General features: G+C 44.3%; 1 protein-coding gene across 1 annotated transcript; it reads right to left on the reverse strand.

Moving 5' to 3' along the window:
• Positions 1 to 193: 193 nt before the first annotated feature.
• On the reverse strand, positions 194 to 15,600 carry LOC116517114 (matrix metalloproteinase-17-like). Its single transcript, XM_032229900.1, has 9 exons — positions 15,546 to 15,600; positions 13,452 to 13,629; positions 12,538 to 12,821; positions 10,549 to 10,725; positions 7,651 to 7,741; positions 6,114 to 6,196; positions 4,993 to 5,145; positions 1,899 to 2,156; positions 194 to 855 (listed from the first exon to the last, which is right to left on the reverse strand). The coding sequence occupies exons 1-9, from the start codon at positions 15,583 to 15,585 to the stop codon at positions 563 to 565; spliced, it is 1,557 nt and encodes a 518-aa protein (XP_032085791.1). The 5' UTR covers positions 15,586 to 15,600; the 3' UTR covers positions 194 to 562.
• Positions 15,601 to 18,106: the final 2,506 nt, after the last annotated feature.

Below are 18,106 nucleotides of genomic sequence, written 5' to 3' on the forward strand. Positions count from 1 at the left end.
GTGTCAAAAGCAACAGCTCCTTCCTGCGCCTGCTGGAAGTTTAAAAAAAAAAAAAACAAGTGGGGGAGGAAAGACTTCACTGCTTCCTTCCCTAAACAAGTTTCGTCTTTTGCCCAAGGAGAACTTTTACAATATAAAGAGAACTGGCCAGTTAGGGAGCAGATATCTTTGGTTCCTTCCATAAAAAAGGAGCTCCATATTTTCCATTACCTTGAATCTACTAAAGCTCTTTTGCCTTGTGGTTGGACATTCTGATAACGTAGTGTCTATCTCCCAGCTCCTTCATAATTTTATACAAACACTGCTATTTTAAGCTCATGTTCCTACTTCTCCACATGTTAGGACTTGAATGCCCTCCTGTTCTAGCAAAGTGAGGCCACCAGTCCTTGAAGGATGGGCAACCTCAGCCTGCATCTCAAGGGCTTGTCACTTTCAGTCTCATCAGGAGTGCTCTCTTTTTGTCTAGCCACAGATGTCCAGTGTGATAATCTGAGATAGTGCCTCAACTTGTGGTCACGGAGAAATACACGGGGCAATCCCGGGTTGATATTCCTCATCCACGTTAGGCAAGTCCTTGCAGCGTCAGGAGAGCCAAGGGCAAAACGTTGAGCAAAGTGGAAGGAATGGCACAAAAAGCAGCACAAAAACACACACGTTCCTCAATTTTCAGCTGAGGGCCTCGGAGGTTGGGTGGAAGTTTCACTCCCAACGAAGGGCTAGTAGTCGTCATCTTGAGAGGTTCGACGGTGCAATCCAGCCAATCGGTGGCAATGGAACGAGGATATCCTGCTTGGACTTGCAGGGTCTCCTGGTCAAACTTCCAATACTGTTGGCCCTTAAAAACATAGAGTGTTCCTGCAGCAGGACAGAGAAGTGACAGCAACAATAGTTTGATGCAAAGTTGCAGAAGGCCAAGAAATGTCCCTGAAATAATACACAGTACAGAATGGTTTGGAAGAGGGAGCAGAAGTGATACAGGTAGCCCTCAACTTACAACCATAATTGATCCCAACGTTTGTTGCTAGGTGAGACAGTTGTTAAGTGAATTTTGCCCCATTTTTGCAGCCTTTCTTGGCACAGATATTAACTGAATCACTGCAGTTGTGACGTTAGTGACATAGTTGTTCAGTGAATCTGGCTTCCCCATTGACTTTGCTGATCAGAAGATTGCAAAAGCCCCTCTACATGGGGCTGCCCCTGAAGAGTGTTTGAAGACTACAGCTGGTCCAGAACGCAGCCGCGCGAGCGATATGGGGTGTATCTAGATACATCCATGTTACACCTATCCTCCGCGAGCTGCACTGGCTCCCAATTGGTCTCCGGACACGCTTCAAGGTGCTAGTCGTTACTTTTAAAGCTCTACATGGTTTAGGACCTGGCTACCTGAGAGACCGCCTCCTGCCATTTACCTCCCAATGACCAACAAGATCGCACAGGTTGGGCCTCCTCCGGGTTGGGTGTGATTATCAGAGAAGGCCTGGAGAAGCCACTACAGTTTTCTTGGCAAAGGTTTTCAGAAGTTGGTTTGCCATGGATTGCTTCCTAGGTATCCTTCCTGGGACATTTGCCTTCTATTAAACAGGTGCTTTAGCACTGGCCACACCAGTATACACCTTATATTGTGATGATGCTCAAAATATGCTTCCAAATGTATCCACCAACCCCTGATGGTATAAACCGTGTTTCACCCATACCTGCAAATCAGGATCTTTTATTTAATGGGATATTCCTTCAAGCACCTTCTGTGCAAAATACCTGTATGTTCTGCATTATCTTGAAAGGACAGGATATACTGGAGAGCCGGGTGGCATTTCATCATTCCCAGGTGCCCAGTTCAACGTGCAATGAAACTTCTGAGTCAGCCCAAGATCAGCCTGGAGGGCCACAGCCCAACTCACCATCACTTTCAGTCAAGACTGAGTCGACAGACGAGGAAAACTGCTCCCAGGATTCCTGGAGGAGAGGGGAGACTTCCTCTATGTGCCTTGTGGTCTCATCATAGCACCAGTGAAGATCACCCTTGAAGAAATAGGTTTTGTGGTCTGAAGGCCAGGAGAAAGCACCACTGATGCCCCCTTGGGGCAAACCAAAGTCGGTGATTGGGCGAGGATAACCCTCCTCCACACCATTGTCCTTGAACACCCAGTAGAGAGGTCCTTGAATCAGAAAAGGAGAGAGAGAGAGTGAGAAAGAATGGTATGAACAACAGAAATAACTTGTTATTGAAACCATGAATTCAGGATTGCCTGCCCTATGCAATAGAAACTTGAAATAATCTCCCTTAATGCCACTAGGCTCCTGGCCTCATTTAAATAACAAAAACGAGAAGGAGATAATAAGCACAAAGCAAATAATCAGCCTAGCATCTACATTTCTATAATTTCCCCCCCAAGCAAGATGCTTTTTGGCAGTATGGTCTTCGCCTCTCAGATGTCTCTGCATTACCCGATAGGCTGAAGTCCTGTTTCTGGAAAACACACAGTTTGAGGAAGGTTCAACTATGAAAATATAGTTTAGTTTAGTTTATTTGTCTTGTATGCCGCCCACTCCCGAAGGACTCCGGGCGGCTCACAATAGACAGGGGAAGGGGGATAAATAGACAAAGACAACACTTTAAAAAAAGGCAACATTCACAGTTTCCGTGGGGCTGGATGTTTCACAAGCCCCCCGGCCTGCTGGAGCAGCCGGGACTTGGTGGCTTTGCGGAAGGCCGGGTGGGTAGTAAGGGTCTGGATCTCCACGGGGAGGTCATTCCAGAGGGCTGGAGCTGCAACAGAGAAGGCTCTCCCCTGGGGAGTCGCCAGCCGACATTGGCTGGCAGATGGAATCCGGAGGAGACCTAACCTGTGAGATCTAATCGGTCTATGGGAGGTAATCGGCAGGAGGCGGTCTCTCTCTCTCATATACTCGTTTGTCTCAAAAGAGATGGGTCAGATTGACAGCAACTGGAAGGGTTGAGGGAGCAGTTAAATCCTTTGGCTTAGAGCAGCAAATAGAAGATGAATTGAGAATATGGTAATTTGCTGGTGGGCAGTGCCAGTTCAAGGGAATATGGTACCCCTCGCCCTCATTGATTAGTGGTGCCACCTCCCACTGATGCAAAGGTTTTTCATTTTTAGAAGAATTTGAAAGGGGGGCAGCACTGGAGCCTCTTATTGGTGGTACCTCTCAGTGGAACTGATCGACCAGGCTTTAGTCAAAAGATGCTGGGCAGGTAGTCCTCGACTTACAACCACAATTGAGCCTGCAATTACTGTTGTACATCATGGTCAGTGGTGGGTTGCAGGTGGTACGCCCCTGTATGGGTGTACTGGTGCCTGCCGGGAGCACCGGGTACCGTTTAGGTACGGTGCTCCAGAGGTCCCATCCACCCGCCCAAGCTCCTTACCTGTATTTGAGCTCTTTGGCGCTTCCACTTCTGCGCATGAAGTGTACGACACCTGCGCAATGCTCCGCCGAGCAGCTGGAGCATCATGGAGGCGTCGCGGAGGTAAGGACGCATGTGCGCGTGTGCTGTGCATATGCATATGGAGGACGCTGGGCCCCACTGCACCGTACCGGTTGCACCGGGATCTGGAACCCACCACTGATCATGATGGTCCTGTCAACTTGCAAAGCAACCCTGACAGGTCCTTAAGCAGGTAACTGGGCTCACTTTTATGACCTTATGTCCTTAAGTAGGTAACTGGGCTCACTTTTATGACATTATGTCCTTAAGCAGGTAACTGGGCTCAATTTTATGACATTATGTCCTTAAGCAGGTAACTGGGCTCAATTGTATGACCTTATGTCCTTAAGCAGGTAACTGGGCTCAATTGTATGACCTTATGTCCTTAAGCAGGTAACTGGGCTCAATTTTATGACCTTATGTCCTTAAGCAGGTAACTGGGCTCAATTTTATGACCTTATGTCCTTAAGCAGGTAACTGGGCTCAATTTTATGACCTTATGTCCTTAAGCAGGTAACTGGGCTCAATTTTATGACCTTATGTCCTTAAGCAGGTAACTGGGCTCAATTTTATGACATTATGTCCTTAAGCAGGTAACTGGGCTCAATTTTGTGACCTTATGTCCTTAAGCAGGTAACTGGGCTCAATTTTATGACCTTATGTCCTTAAGCAGGTAACTGGGCTCAATTTTATGACCTTATGTCCTTAAGCAGGTAACTGGGCTCAATTTTATGACCTTATGTCCTTAAGCAGATAACTGTGCTCAATTTTATGACCTTATGTCCTTAAGCAGATAACTGTGCTCAATTTTATGACCTTATGTCCTTAAGCAGGTAACTGGGCTCAATTTTATGACCTTATGTCCTTAAGCAGATAACTGTGCTCAATTTTATGACCTTATGTCCTTAAGCAGGTAACTGGGCTCAATTTTATGACTTTATGTCCTTAAGCAGGTAACTGGGCTCAATTTTATGACTTTATGTCCTTAAGCAGGTAACTGGGCTCAATTTTATGACTTTATGTCCTTAAGCAGGTAACTGGGCTCAATTTTATGACCTTTTTTTGTGGCAGTTGTTAAATGAGTGCAGCGGTTATAAAGGAAGTCCGTTGTTCGCTAGAGACCATTTTTTTGCCTGAAAGAAAAAGTAAACACAATTTCCCAGCAAAAATATTGTAAATCAAGGTTACCATGATTACAGGACACTGCAAACAAACGGATTATAACCATCATTTTCGGGGTGAGGTTTCAAAAGGCCACTAAGCTAGCAAGGACTACTTGCAGGTGAGATGAAACAACAAATCACTTCTTATTCCGCAGGTTTTGTCTGGGCCTGCAGTTGATTATAAAGTCGACGAGTGTGTGTTTTGTGTTTGAAAATCACACAAATTGCTTTAAAGTAATTAAATAAGTCCGCTTCTTCTGTGCTTGGTCCTGCACTGCGTACATCTGCCGGAGCCATGGGCTCAAAAGCATGTCGCATTTTACTGGAACAGGACATCCTACCGCCTTCGACCAGCTCACTTTTCACTTGTGATCTTCTCACCACTGAAGAAGAGGATGCGATGATCTGCAGGTCTCTCATAAACAGCGTCCACTTTGCGCAGAGCAGAAGGAAGCCCTCGCCAGAAACGAGGGATCACAGCCGGTTGGGGAGAAGTGAGATGCCGACTCTGGGACAGGCGCCAGAAGTACCGATCTGCCGCCAGTGCAGGAATGGGGGGGAAAAAAGAGGAGAAGATTAATTTCCATCTAAAAGGTGACCACCTTTCCTGGCAGGTGTTTTGGGGCATGGCGTGAATGAATATGATCCCATGGAAGGCATTCAAAAAGGATAAGGGAGAATTACAAAAAGATAATCAAAGGAATTAGAAAGACGGGGTGTTTGGGGCTCCTTTTAAAAAAGGCAAGTCAGTGAAGACAAGATTGAAGTTTAAAAAAATTAGATATGTGTTGTGGCCCAGCAGGTGCCGTTGGAGCTGCCACCAGATTCCGACAGCGAGGGGCCCTATGAGTCGGCTTTGGAGGATGTGGAGGACCATGGACAGGGTTCCGACTCCGAGCAGGGTGCAGAGAGGCTGGTTGGCCACAAGGAGGCACCTGAGCCCTGGACCAGTGTGGAGGAGACAAGGGAAAGTGAGCCGGAAGCCAGTAGTGAGTTGTTCCTGGATGCACGCCATCAAAGAGCTACTAGGCGTCAGGAACAATTACGCAATTACAGGAGGTGATTGTACTCAGCTGGTGGTCATTAGGCTCCTCTCCAGACTATAAAAAGGCTACTTGTGCACACGGCCCTCTTTGCAGAAGTCAACACAGAATCGAATGTCGGAGAACTTTGTATGAGCTTGGCAGGCTGGATTGCTGCCAAGCCTTATCTGTTTTTATTGCTGCCCAAGCTTGTCTGTGCTGTGTTGCTGCCAAGGACCTGTCTGTCTGTTAATTAAATGCTGTAATTTATATCTGGCTCGGAGTGTGCTTTGGTGTGAAACAAGGGGGTTCAGAACAGGTATGGTATGGCAGACATGGTTTTGCCCTGTCTGTTAATATGAAAAAGAGGAGGCTAACCCTGAATCCCTTGACTGTGTGCTCAGCACCCCACCCCACAACAGCACTTTTGTGCCTCTCTTGTGCCCCCTGAGAAGAAGAAGTTGCTTCAAGGTAACTAACCTTTGAAAAAAAACGTTTCTCCTCGGATCTGAGCAACAGCATCGATGTTGGAGGTACATCGGTCAGGAAATCCTTTTCCTGGTCTGGAACAAGGATATTGGGAGGGGGTGAGGAGGTAAAACAACAACTTAGACAGCGGGATTCCCAAACGCTGTGTTGGTTTCATTTGAGAGGGAAAAGGAGGTGTCGTCAGCAGCGTGAAAATACATTTTACCCCAACGTAGTAATGTGTATTGTTCTATTATGAAGTAGATTTTGAGTGTATCCATTAAATCTCCCTCTAGAGCAGTGTTTCTCAACCTTGGCGACTTTAAGTCCTTGGCGACTTTAAGCACAGCTGGCTGGGGGATTCTGGGAGTTGAGGTCCACAGGACTTAAAGTCGCCATGGTTGAGAAACACTGCTCTAGACAAACCAAGGCAGAATACATGAATATCACATTCCCACATTATCCTTCCCCCAACATTGAATCAGGCTGAGTGGCAGAAGTCATTTCTGCATCTCACCTGAATTTGACTAGTTCCCTCTTTCATTCAAAGCACTTTGGCTTCAACAGCTTCAGATTTAATAGCTAGGCTTGTTCTGGTATCATTAGTCAGGTCTAGACCCCATTTTTTAACCAAAGGAGAAAATATGTTTAGTGCTTGGTTTCCTAGTTTGTTTGCCATAATGGATGGAAAAACAAAACCCTATTTCGGTGGTCAGAATACCTTACTTACATCTTGGCTTATTAAGCTGAAATATCAAACTCAAAAGAGGGTCATATGCCCACCGTATAAGTGCCTTTGTGAGCATCATGGCTAAATTGGGATTATAACCTGATTTCTTCAGTCTTAATCTAATATAATATGCTATCCTGGCATTAGGAAGTGTCATTTGCTTAAATATAAACTGCTTTGTTAGACAAAGACAGAAGTTATTGACCATATTAACAATGATAGCAACTTTTATTTATAAATAAGTGCTGAGTCCTCTACTTACGACTGGCCGCAAGTCCTCGATTTACGACTGGCAGCCGGCAACAGCTCAGCCGCGCCTGATTGGCTAAGGCATGGCTGGCTGAGCGCGGGCTCTCTAAGCATTCCTATTGGTCGCCCTACTTGACAGCTCTAGTATAAATAACTAGGTAACTTCACTGTTACCTCTGAATCTCTACAAATTAGCCCCGTATTAACTATAGTAAAACACATTTGAGGCAAAGAATTGTAACATTAGTGCCTACAATCACAGAAATATTTAAGATACAGAGAAATGGTGCATAGATATGCAGACCATTGTGGTTTCTAAATTATGGCTGGGTTAGGACTTAGCGTGCTGTCTAAAACCCGATAATTGTTGCTTGTTCAATAGATCATGGTCAGACAATCCAGTGCTTAACATGATGCATAAGTCTAATCTACATCTTTCTATAGAATCTTTTACCCGATGCTGCAGAGGAGCCGAAGCTGGGATCATCCAACAGATCCGTGCAGAAGCTATCAAAAATATACCTTGGTTTACCCTTCTCAAATGAACAGTATAAAGACTGGTCACCTAACCTGACTGCAGGGAAACTCTGTGATAAGGAGAGAAGGCCTGGCAATGGAGTGGTTACGTCATGCTTCTCTGTAGAATGCAAAACTTTACTCCCTGGTTAAAAAAAGGAGAGAAACAAAGGAAATGTATTAAGGGAAATGAAGAATTTTGATAGCAGACATTGAAGAAAATGGGAACAGAGCCGGTGGTGGGTTTCAAATTTTTTTAGAACCGCTTCTGTAGGTGTTGCCTGCTTTATGGGAGTGGCTTGCTGGCCATGTGACTGGGTGGGAGTGGCTTGCCAGCCATGTGACTGGGTAGGCATGGCCAACTTGTAAAATGTGGTGAAACTCACTTAACAACGCTCTTGCTTAGCAACCAAAATGTTGGCATTTGAAGCACGCAAGTCTTAAAGCTGTCAAGTTACAAGGCCCTTGCATCCCTAACCCTTTAGAAAAAAAAAATCATGGGTGTTCAAACTTGACAGCTTTAAGACTTGTGGACTTCAACTCCCAGAATTCCTCCTCTCGCTCTTCATCTTGATGATGTGCGGACGGGTGGCAGGAGGGAGCTGGAACCGGTTCTAAACGGCACTGTAGATTTGTGGAACCTCTTCTATAGAAGAGGTTAGAACTGGCAGGAACCCAGCCCTGGAATAGACAGTTCAGACAAATGTTGAAAAGAAGGCCAATGCAAATTAGACTGAAGGCTATTGAACTTTGTCAATCTGCTTGGTCAAATACAGACACTCCACACCCCACATTCATACACAAACACACAGTCCCTCATTAAAAGCGGTGGACCCATTCCAGAACTGATAGCGACATGTTTACATAGAGTGATGAGCCACTGTCTATTTGAATGTGATTCTACAGCAAATATGGGAACTTGGTTGATTGACCTTACAAACAACTTTGATAATGAGTATGAATATTATTCATTCTATTACTTCATAACTAATTATTATATGAATCAAGGATATTAAAATAATGAATTTACATTAAAAGTAGTGGGGTGGGGGGGGAACCACACAGTTCTTGTTCACCATTTCACCATCCACAGATTAAAGAGTGGGTTGTATACGCAAAGCAATACCTTCAGAGTTAGCTATTCTCATAAGATTTTTTAATTTTTTTTAAAACAAATTGCAGTACATCTCCTTTATCTGGTCTTTATCAGAGTTCTTAACGACAGATTTTTTAAAATTATTTTTTCCCTTCTACAACACCTTACAGTCATTACATCAACATTGTTATGTCATCATACCTGTACAAGTATATAATATTTCGCTTCTATATTTACCCACCTTTATACACAGTTCTATATATATTTATATATATTGTTTTTTGGCTTAATTAATTTTGTTCCTGTTTTGCAACCATTTATACCAATTGTTCCAAATTTCATAATATTCCGACTCTTATCTTTTAATTTCAGTGTTAATTTGTCCATCTCTGCACAATCCAAAGTTTTTTTAATCACTAATTCATCCGAGGGAGTATTATTTTGTTTCCAGCATTGGGCAAATGCTGTTCTAGCTGTAGTTAGCATATGTGTTAATATGTACTTTATTTTCTTTGTATATTTCCCTTTGATTATTCCCAGTAGAAAGATTTTGGGTTTGTATTTTATCTGAGTTCTTAGATGTCAAGCCTGTTGCTGGTGGATATTAATAGGAGTTAAAGTCCATTGCATCTATTTGACCAAGTCGAGAAAGTCTGCCTGATCCAAAGGACTCGGGCAAGGTCTTAACTCAGAAGGCAGAATGACAGAATTGAAAGGGACCTGGGAGGTTTTCTAGTCCAATCCCCTGCTCAAGAAGGACAACCTGTATTATTTCAGACAAATGATTGTCCAATCTCTTTTTAAAACCTCCAGTGATGGAGCAATTTCTATAGGTACAGTTATTCCACTGATTAATTGTTCTCACTGTTAGGAAATTTCTCCTTAGTTCTAGGTTGCTTCTCTCCTTAATTAGTTTCCCTCCATTGCTTCTTGTTCTTCCTTCAGGTTGAGAATAGGTTGAAACTCCCCCCCCCCCAGCCATGAGTTTGTTTTTGTGAGTTTATTAGGACTTGTATGCCGCCCACTCTCAAAAGACTCAGGGCGGCTTACAGAAAAAGAAGGGAGGGGAACATATAAAAATTAAAAAGTACAAACATTAAAATCACACAACATTCATAACATAAAATGGGGCTGGATAAATCAACAGCCCCAGGCCTGCTGGAAGAGCCAGGTCTTAATTGCTTTGCGGAAGGCCGGGAGAGTAGTAAGGGTCTGGATCTCCACGGGGAGATCGTTCCATACGTGGCACGACAAAACCGCACTCCACTAAAGCGCGCCCGATTAAACTGCGTCGCTGACGTCATCAGCAGGGCGACAACAGCGACTGCGGAGAAAAAAGGGCGCTTTAAATAGCGCTTTGAAAGCAAGCCGATTCACGTTAAGGTAAGGGTTAGGTTTAGGGTTAGGTTTAGGGTTAGGTTAAGGGTTAGGGTTAGGGTTAGGGTTAGGGTTAGGTTAAGCGTTAGGGTTAGGTTTAGGGTTAGGTTAAGGGTTAGCGTTAGGTTAAGCGTTAGGTTAAGGGTTAGGTTTAGGGTTAGGTTAAGGGTTAGGTTTAGGATTAGGTTTAGGATTAGGTTTAGGGGGGTTAGGTTTAGGTTTAGGGTTTAATTTTAGCTTTAGCGGTCGCAGCGTGCTTTTTTTGTCGCACTGTGATGACGTCAGCTACGCGGTTTCGTTGAGCGCGCTTTAGTCGAACGCGGTTTTGTGGTGGAACCGTTCCATAAGGCCGGAGCAGCTACAGAGAAGGCCCTTCCTCGGGGGGTCGCCAGCCGACATTGGCTGGCAGATGGAATCCGGAGGAGGCCTAATCTGTGCGATCTTATTGATTATTTAAAATGCCATGTCATTGCACTTACCGTAAAACTTCTGGATTTCAGCATGATCCTCCATATGCAGCTGGTATTGCAATGGGTCTCCTACCGGTCCTCGGTAATATGGGTACATAATTGAGTGCTTGGAAGATGAATGTACTAAGCCAAGACTGTGCCCAAACTCATGAATGGCTACAGCAAAAAGGTCGGTGCCAAAGTCATCTGTCAAACAATAAAAAATCACTGGTTGAGCATCCAGACTGAGTCTACAAAATAAGAGAAGGAATCACAAATAGCACAGCACAGAATCAGAAGGACAGCAAAAATATAATCCTGTCCAATCATTTCCTACAAAGTAATGTGTCCACACTTTGTTGAATCTTTGATGGCATCTTGAGAGCTGTGAACAATGCTCAGTCCAGATTAGGAATAAAAAAAGTACCTATGCATAATAGCTGCCTCCTCTTAAAATGGCTCCTATACCTGGGCTTCCTTTGTTTTTCCTTGAAGGTGTTTTGTTTCTCATCCAAGAAATGTTTTCAGTACTTGGGTGAAGAAGCTGAAGAAGCTTCTTGGGTGAGAAGTGAAACGTCTTCAAGAAAAAACAAAGAAATCCCAGTTACCTTTTGAAAAAGAACTTTTGAAACAACTTTAACCTGGATGACTGAGAAACTCCATAGATTCTCCTCTCCTACGGTTCTCAAATTTCAGCCATTAGGTCCTCCAGAGCAGAGAACTGGATTTGCCCTAAAAGTTAAACCTAGGTCTCCATCCTAGATGACGGGACCCGGTTGCGTCAGAGGGTGAATCTTTGGATACAAGATTCTCAGCCTGCTTAGTGGATGGAGGAAAAGTCAAATGGGCCAGACTAACACAATAGTTTCATTTTCACTTTTTGTTTTTCAACACTGGTTTCCACCAAATCTTCCCCACATGAAATCAGAAAGACAAATTCTTCTTGGGCTAGGGTGAAAGAGCGCTATCCAAAAAGATGAAATAGTGAGGAGATCATCATATCATAAATGATATGTGTTTACATCACATCATAAAATGCATTAGGGAATGTGTATGTTGCCTTTACTGTTCCTTTTCCCCCCCCGTTTGATGGTTGCCTGTTGCAGCCCAGCAGGAGCCGTTGGAGCTGCCACCAGACTCCGACAGCGAGGGGCGCTCTGAGTCGGCTCTGGAGAATGTGGAGGACCCTGGACAGGGTTCTGACTCCGAGTAGGGTGCAGAGAGGCTGGTTGGCCACAGGAGGCACCTCAGCCTTGGACCAGTGAGGAGGAGACAAGGGAGAGTGAGCCGGAGGCCAGCAGTGAGTTGTTCCTGGATGCACGCCATCGAAGAGCTACTAGGCATCAGGAACAATTACGCAATTACAGGAGGTGATTATACTCAGCTGGTGGTCATTAGGCTCTTCTCCAGACTATAAAAAGCTACTTGTGCACACGGCTGTCTTTGCAGAAGTCAACGCAGGATTGAATGTTGGAGGACAGTACTGGGAGCTTGGCAGGCTGGATTGCTGCCAAGCCTTATCTGTGTTTATTGCTGCCTGAGTTTGTCTGAGTTGCTGCCAAGGTCCTTATCTGTTTGTTTTGCTTGGCTTTCAGCCACCGAGGTTTTGCTATTAAAGGACATTCCAGTTAAGCTTGTCTCAGCATTCATTACTGGACGGAGGAGGGGGTCAGAACAGTTGCCCTACCTCTATGTCACAAATTCAGCAAAGCCTCCTCCTCCTCAGTTCATTGTAGCTCCTTTTTGGCATTCACTTGAACTCATAGAGAGGTCAGCATGGGGGGAGAAAAGGACATGCAGCCTTCAGGTCCCTCAGAGGGTGTACTCACATTCAAGCCAAGGCTAGTATAGTTGACCTTCAGACCATTAGATAAAAGTGCTGTAATATGAGAAGACAAGGGCAGGATTCTATGCATGCCCTCATTCTACATCCAATGTGAGCCTTCCATGGCAGTCAGGCAAACACTTGAACAGGTTTACAGTTCTTAACTCCTCCACTACTCCTGAAAATCAAATCACCTGGTGAGCGGAAAGTCCATTCTTCATCCCCATCAAAATGGACAGTGCCAGCCCTCTGGGGGTCTCCAGGAAAGAAAGCATGGGCCACCATCCCACCAGGTCCATCAAAAGGATAACTGTCATGGTGATCCAGCTGGAGGAACTCCACAGAGATGTCAGCAGTGTGGCCGCCAACCTCATGAAAGGTTAATGGTATAGCTTCACTCCAAACCTTTAGGGCATAATAGATCAATACTCGCATCGTCTCTCGGCTGAGACGAGCTCTTTGGGGGTAGCTCTTCACCCTATGAGAAAAATAAAATCTGCAGGTGAAAGCAACAGGAATACAATTTGCTTTCCTAAAGCATACTAAATTGAAGTTTAGTTTTGGGGGGGACTGAGAATGTAGTGTCAACCAAGGACATTTGCTTCATTTATGGTGAAGGGCATTCTGCAAATCCAGAAAACTGGTTCCTTCAAGAACCTTTTAATCATGCTGTGCCACTCTGGTGGAGTAGTCAAAATATTGGATTGTATCCTAAACTAGGTTTAATGAAACACAATACTTGGCTTCCCATAACACACTTCACTCAAAACAAATAGACTTTATAAAGGCTTAACAAGATGCCCGGATTCACTTAGCTAACAGACTCCATTGCTAGGTTCGTCTAATCACAATAAACCAGAAGCTACCCATTTCCATGTTAGCCTAGTTGTCTGAACGCTGGCACTGAACGACGGTGTTTTTACAAGGTACAATTCTTTTCTCGATCTAATTTCCCACCAAGTTAGTGTTGCTCAACCTTGGCAACTTTAAGATGGGTGGACTTTAACTCCAGTTATGCTGGCTGGGGGATGCTGGGAGTTGGAATCCACCCTTCTTAATGTTGCCAAGGTTGAGAAACATTGCATTAGGCCTACATGTGTATACCTACTTCCAGGAGATGTTTCTTTTAGTCCAAACTGAACCAGCACTGGGCCTCCCCCGACTTTTTCTCCTTTGCCATCGCTTCTTCCTTGCACTCTCTTTTAAAGAAAGCTCTGGGGGGGAGTTGGGCATAATATCAGGTAAGGCACAGCGGGGCATCCGGATCAGACTCCTTGTGGCATCATCTGCAAGAATTCAAGGGAAGAGAACGGAAAAAGCTCAGAAAAATTTAAACTTTCGGTCCTTGCCCTGTCTCTTTCATCTTGCCTTGCCTCAATTTCTTGGAAACAGGCCAGAGGTGGGTTCCTACCAGTTTGCATCTATTCGGTAGAACCAGTTGGTCAAATCTACCGAACTGGTTAGAAGAGGTTCCACCAGTGGACCTGGAAAGCAGGCCACACCTACAGAAGAGGTTCCAAAAAAATTTGAAACCCACCACTGGTCCTTGGATATGATTATTCTACACTATCATGCTCATATTTATAAAACTCAGCGCCTCTGTGAAAGGTAAGGATGACTACTGCGTTTGTGGTGCAATCAGAACATTGCGTGTGTTGAAGTTGTTTTAACGGAAACCAAAGATGCCTTTTAAAAAACAAGTTTACATCATATTCTTATGCATGCCAGTGCTGTGTGTGAGGTAATTTAAGGTGGTTCTGACAAGTGTCGTCGGCATCTTCACATCCGGTCACATGGGCGGCAAGCCCACAGAGTAGGCTAGAACAATTTTTGAAACCCACCACTGAAACAGGCAATGTTGGGGCCAGTTTCATTAGCATAAAGGCTGAAACCTAAATCTCTGATGGCATCAAAGGGTCCTTTGACCTGAAATGCACTGATTCTGCAGAGTCACCTCCAGCCGTGAGATGGGTGGCATATAAATTTAATTAGTTTGGTTTGGTTTGGTTTGGTTTGGTTTGGTTTGGTTTAGTTTAGCTTAGTTTAGCTTAGTTTATTGTCATTGCACATCATACAATGAAATTAAATGCCATCTTCAGTGTACATTATAACTATAAAAATAAAAACATAAAAACATAAACACACATCCTTCACAAGCTATATAATTGAAATTGAAAACCCGATATTGCATTAATATTGCACTATACAGTAGAATTCAACACAGCTACTGCCCTGGGATAGAAGCTGCTTTTCAGCCTATTTGTCCTTGTTTTTATTATCCTGTACCGTCTGCCAGATGGTAATAGTTAAAAAAAGGGGGGGCCCAGGATGAGATGGATCTTGAAGAAAGTTTTGAACTTTCTTAAGGCAGTGGGAGCTATAAAGCTCTTCCAAAGAGGGGAGAGGGCAATCCATGATCCTCTGGGCAATGGTATTAACCCTTTGGAGCCCTGTCCAATCTGCCTCTGTGCAATTGGCAAACCATATACAGGTGCAGTAAGTTAAAACACTCTCTATGGTGCAGTGGTAGAAGGTCACCAGCAGTTTTTACATTAATAATAAATCAATACATTCTGAAAATGTAAAGCAGTATATGAAACATGAACCCTAATCCTAGGCGAGGCATTAATACTACACCCCATGGAGTCACAGCTGGCAAAGATATCTGTTTCTTAACAGACTAATGCATATAATTTTTTCCGGATAGTTTCCCTCATTTTATTTCATTTTAGAACCCACCATGGAAAACCCACTATTGTAATTTTGTCTAGAAGTATAAACTCAGTCCTCCTTCTTCACTGAATATATTCAGGAAGTGTCTGGGTCTCTCAAGGGTGCCACCATAGCATGGTGGCGCAGTGGTTAGGGTGCAATACTGCAGGCCACTTCAGCTGACTGTTATCTGCAGTTCAGCGGTTCTAATCTCACCGGCTCAAGGTTGACTCAGCCTTCCATCCTTCTGAGGTGGGTGAAATGAGGACCCAGACTTTGGGGGCAATATGCTGACTCTGTAAACCGCTTAGAGAGGGCTGAAAGCCCTATGAAGCGGTATATAAGTCTAACTGCTATTGCTATCTTTCACTGAAGTTCAGAAGGTTGGACTGTCCTCTCTCATTTATGGGTTGATAGAGAGATCCATTGCAAAACCATGGATCCCCAAGGAGAACAAGCAAAATACTAACATCTCTCGGTTTCATTATACCTAGAATCCCAGTTTCTGCAATGCCAGCAAAACGTTGCATCACATGAAGGGCTGTTGTCACAGCTTCCCAAGTTTGTAGTTGGCCTGTAGTAGGATCAGCTGGTGGAAGGTATCCATAATGTATCAACCACTCCTAAACAAAGAGAATCAATAGCAAACATGAGGTACTATAATCCTCACCTATACTCCTGAGAATTATACATTTCTTAAACTGGGCCTCTCTAAACTAATTTGTTCCCGTTTTATACTGCTATTTTGCCTACACAGAAGAAAAACCACTAAATTAAAGGGGGCCAATTCTCAAATACCTAGCTGCAAAATTGCAGGTTCTGCATTTTGCCCAAGCCCTTGAAAGATTTAGCCAGGTTTTTGGAATGCTTTTCTGTACAAAGTTGTTGATTTTTCATTTCTTAGAGTTTCCATTTAATATGTGAGATGCCAGGTTTTTAATTTATCAAACAACTGGGCTTTTAATTTGATTTTAAGATGCTCTCAAGGGAGAAAAATCTCACTACTTTTAATGAAAGCCAACTCTCTTAACCCTGTGATTCTCAGTCCCAGCAACCTTGAGACAGATACACTTCAGTTTCCAGAATTCCCCAGAAAGTCTGGCGTTTAGGGAATTCTGGGAGTTGAAGTCCATATTTAAAGTTCCTGAGGTTGAGAAACACTCTAATCAATGTTCCCAAACCACCTTGAGAAGAGATGAAGCACAAAGCTGGCTTGGCTTTTCCACATTGTACGAGCACCAGAGGTGGGTTCCTACCAGTTCGCACCTATTCGGTAGAACCAGTTCGTCAAATCTACCGAACCGGTTAGAAGAGGTTCCACCAGTGGACCCGGAAAGCAGGCCACACCTACAGAAGAGCTTCCAAAAAATTTTGAAACCCACCACTGGTCCTTGGATATGATTATTCTACACTATCATGCTCATATTTATAAAACTCAGTGCCTCTGTGAAAGGTAAGGATGACTACTGTGTTTTTGGTGCAATCAGAACATTGCGTGTGTTGAAGTTGTTTTAACGCAAACCAAAGATGCCTTTTAAAAAACAAGTTTACATCATATTCTTATGCATGCCAGTGCTGTGTGTGAGGTAGTTTAAGGTGGTTCTGACAAGTGTCGTTGGCATCTTCATATCCGATCACATAGGCGGCAAGCCACTCCCATCCAGTCACATGGGCGGCAAGCCACTCCCACAAAGGAGGCCACACCCACAGAGTAGGTTTGAACAATTTTTGAAACCCACCCCTGAGGAGCACCCATTTTTTTAGAACAGGTTTTCTCAACCTTGACAACTTAAAAATGTATGGGCTTCGACTCCTGCAGCTGGATGGGAAATGTTGGGAGTTGAAGTCCAGATGTCTTAAATTTGCCAAGGTTGGGATGCTACAACTCCCCAGGTTTCAGTCGCTTCAGGTTTGACTTACGGTGATTTCTCCACTCTCGTTGGTGGGCATGGGAGCAGGACCGAGGCAGGATGAGGAAGATGGCAGCAACAGAAAGAAGAGAAGCCAGTGTAGAGAGGTGGCAGGTGGCTTTGTCTTTTGCTTTTCCTCCAGATGCTGTTGCTGAAGCTGCCTGTGATATTTCTTAGGAAAACAGACTTTTCCAGCCTCCATCCAGGTGTTGCTCACTGTTTTGGTGCGTTCACCACCTCTTCCAATTCTGGACAAAATTTAAAAAAAAGGATTCCTTTTTCCCTCCCTGGTTTATTTTATCTGGGGAGGAAAAACCAAATGTAATCAACTCCAGTTTCAGAATGAGATCAAGGAAGGTTTGTTCCATGAATTGGTGTGGGGTTTTTTTTTTTGTATTTGACCCAAAACTTCTATTATATCACTAGCCAATGGCAAAACTAAGTGAGAACCTTCCTAACTAATCATTTGAGGTTTGATTTGATCTTCTTCCTAGCAAGATCTCTTTTGAAACTACTTCTTCTATTTTACCCAAGGAATTCAGTGCAGCCGAGAGAGGCCAGCGGTGTAGTGGTTAAGTTGCTGCCTGAGAAACCAGGAGTTCTAGTCCCGCCTTAAGCATGAAAGATGGTTGGGTGACTTTGAGCCAATCACCACCCACCATTTTGACTTTGTTGACCCCACTCTGCAGACCCTTCTGCAGAATTTCAAGAAGCTATCTCACTAATGAGGCCATTTAAGTTCTTCTTTCAGGTTGATTTCCTATGACCAAGGTGGCCGAGAAATGCTTGTCAGCAAAACAAATGGCAGGAAACAGGTAATCTGCAAGAAAGAAATATGGCTGAAGTGCAAGGACATTTGCTTGGATGTTTGCTTTAGCAGCTAGCCAATGTTTACTGTTGTGGCCCAGCAGGAGCCATTGGAGCTGCCACCAGACTCCGACAGCGAGGGGCCCTATGAGTCGGCTCTCGAGGATGTGGAGGACCCTGGACAGGGTTCTGACTCCGAGCAGGGCGCAGAGAGGCTGGTTGGCCACCAAGAGGCACCTGAGCCTTGGACCAGTGGGGAGGAGGCAAGGGAGAGTGAGCCGGATGCCAGCAGTGAGTTGTTCCTGGATGCCCGGCACCGGAGAGCTAATAGGCA

This window comes from Thamnophis elegans, chromosome 13 (genome assembly GCF_009769535.1).
Source record: "Thamnophis elegans isolate rThaEle1 chromosome 13, rThaEle1.pri, whole genome shotgun sequence".
Classification (NCBI taxonomy): Eukaryota; Metazoa; Chordata; class Lepidosauria; order Squamata; family Colubridae; genus Thamnophis; species Thamnophis elegans.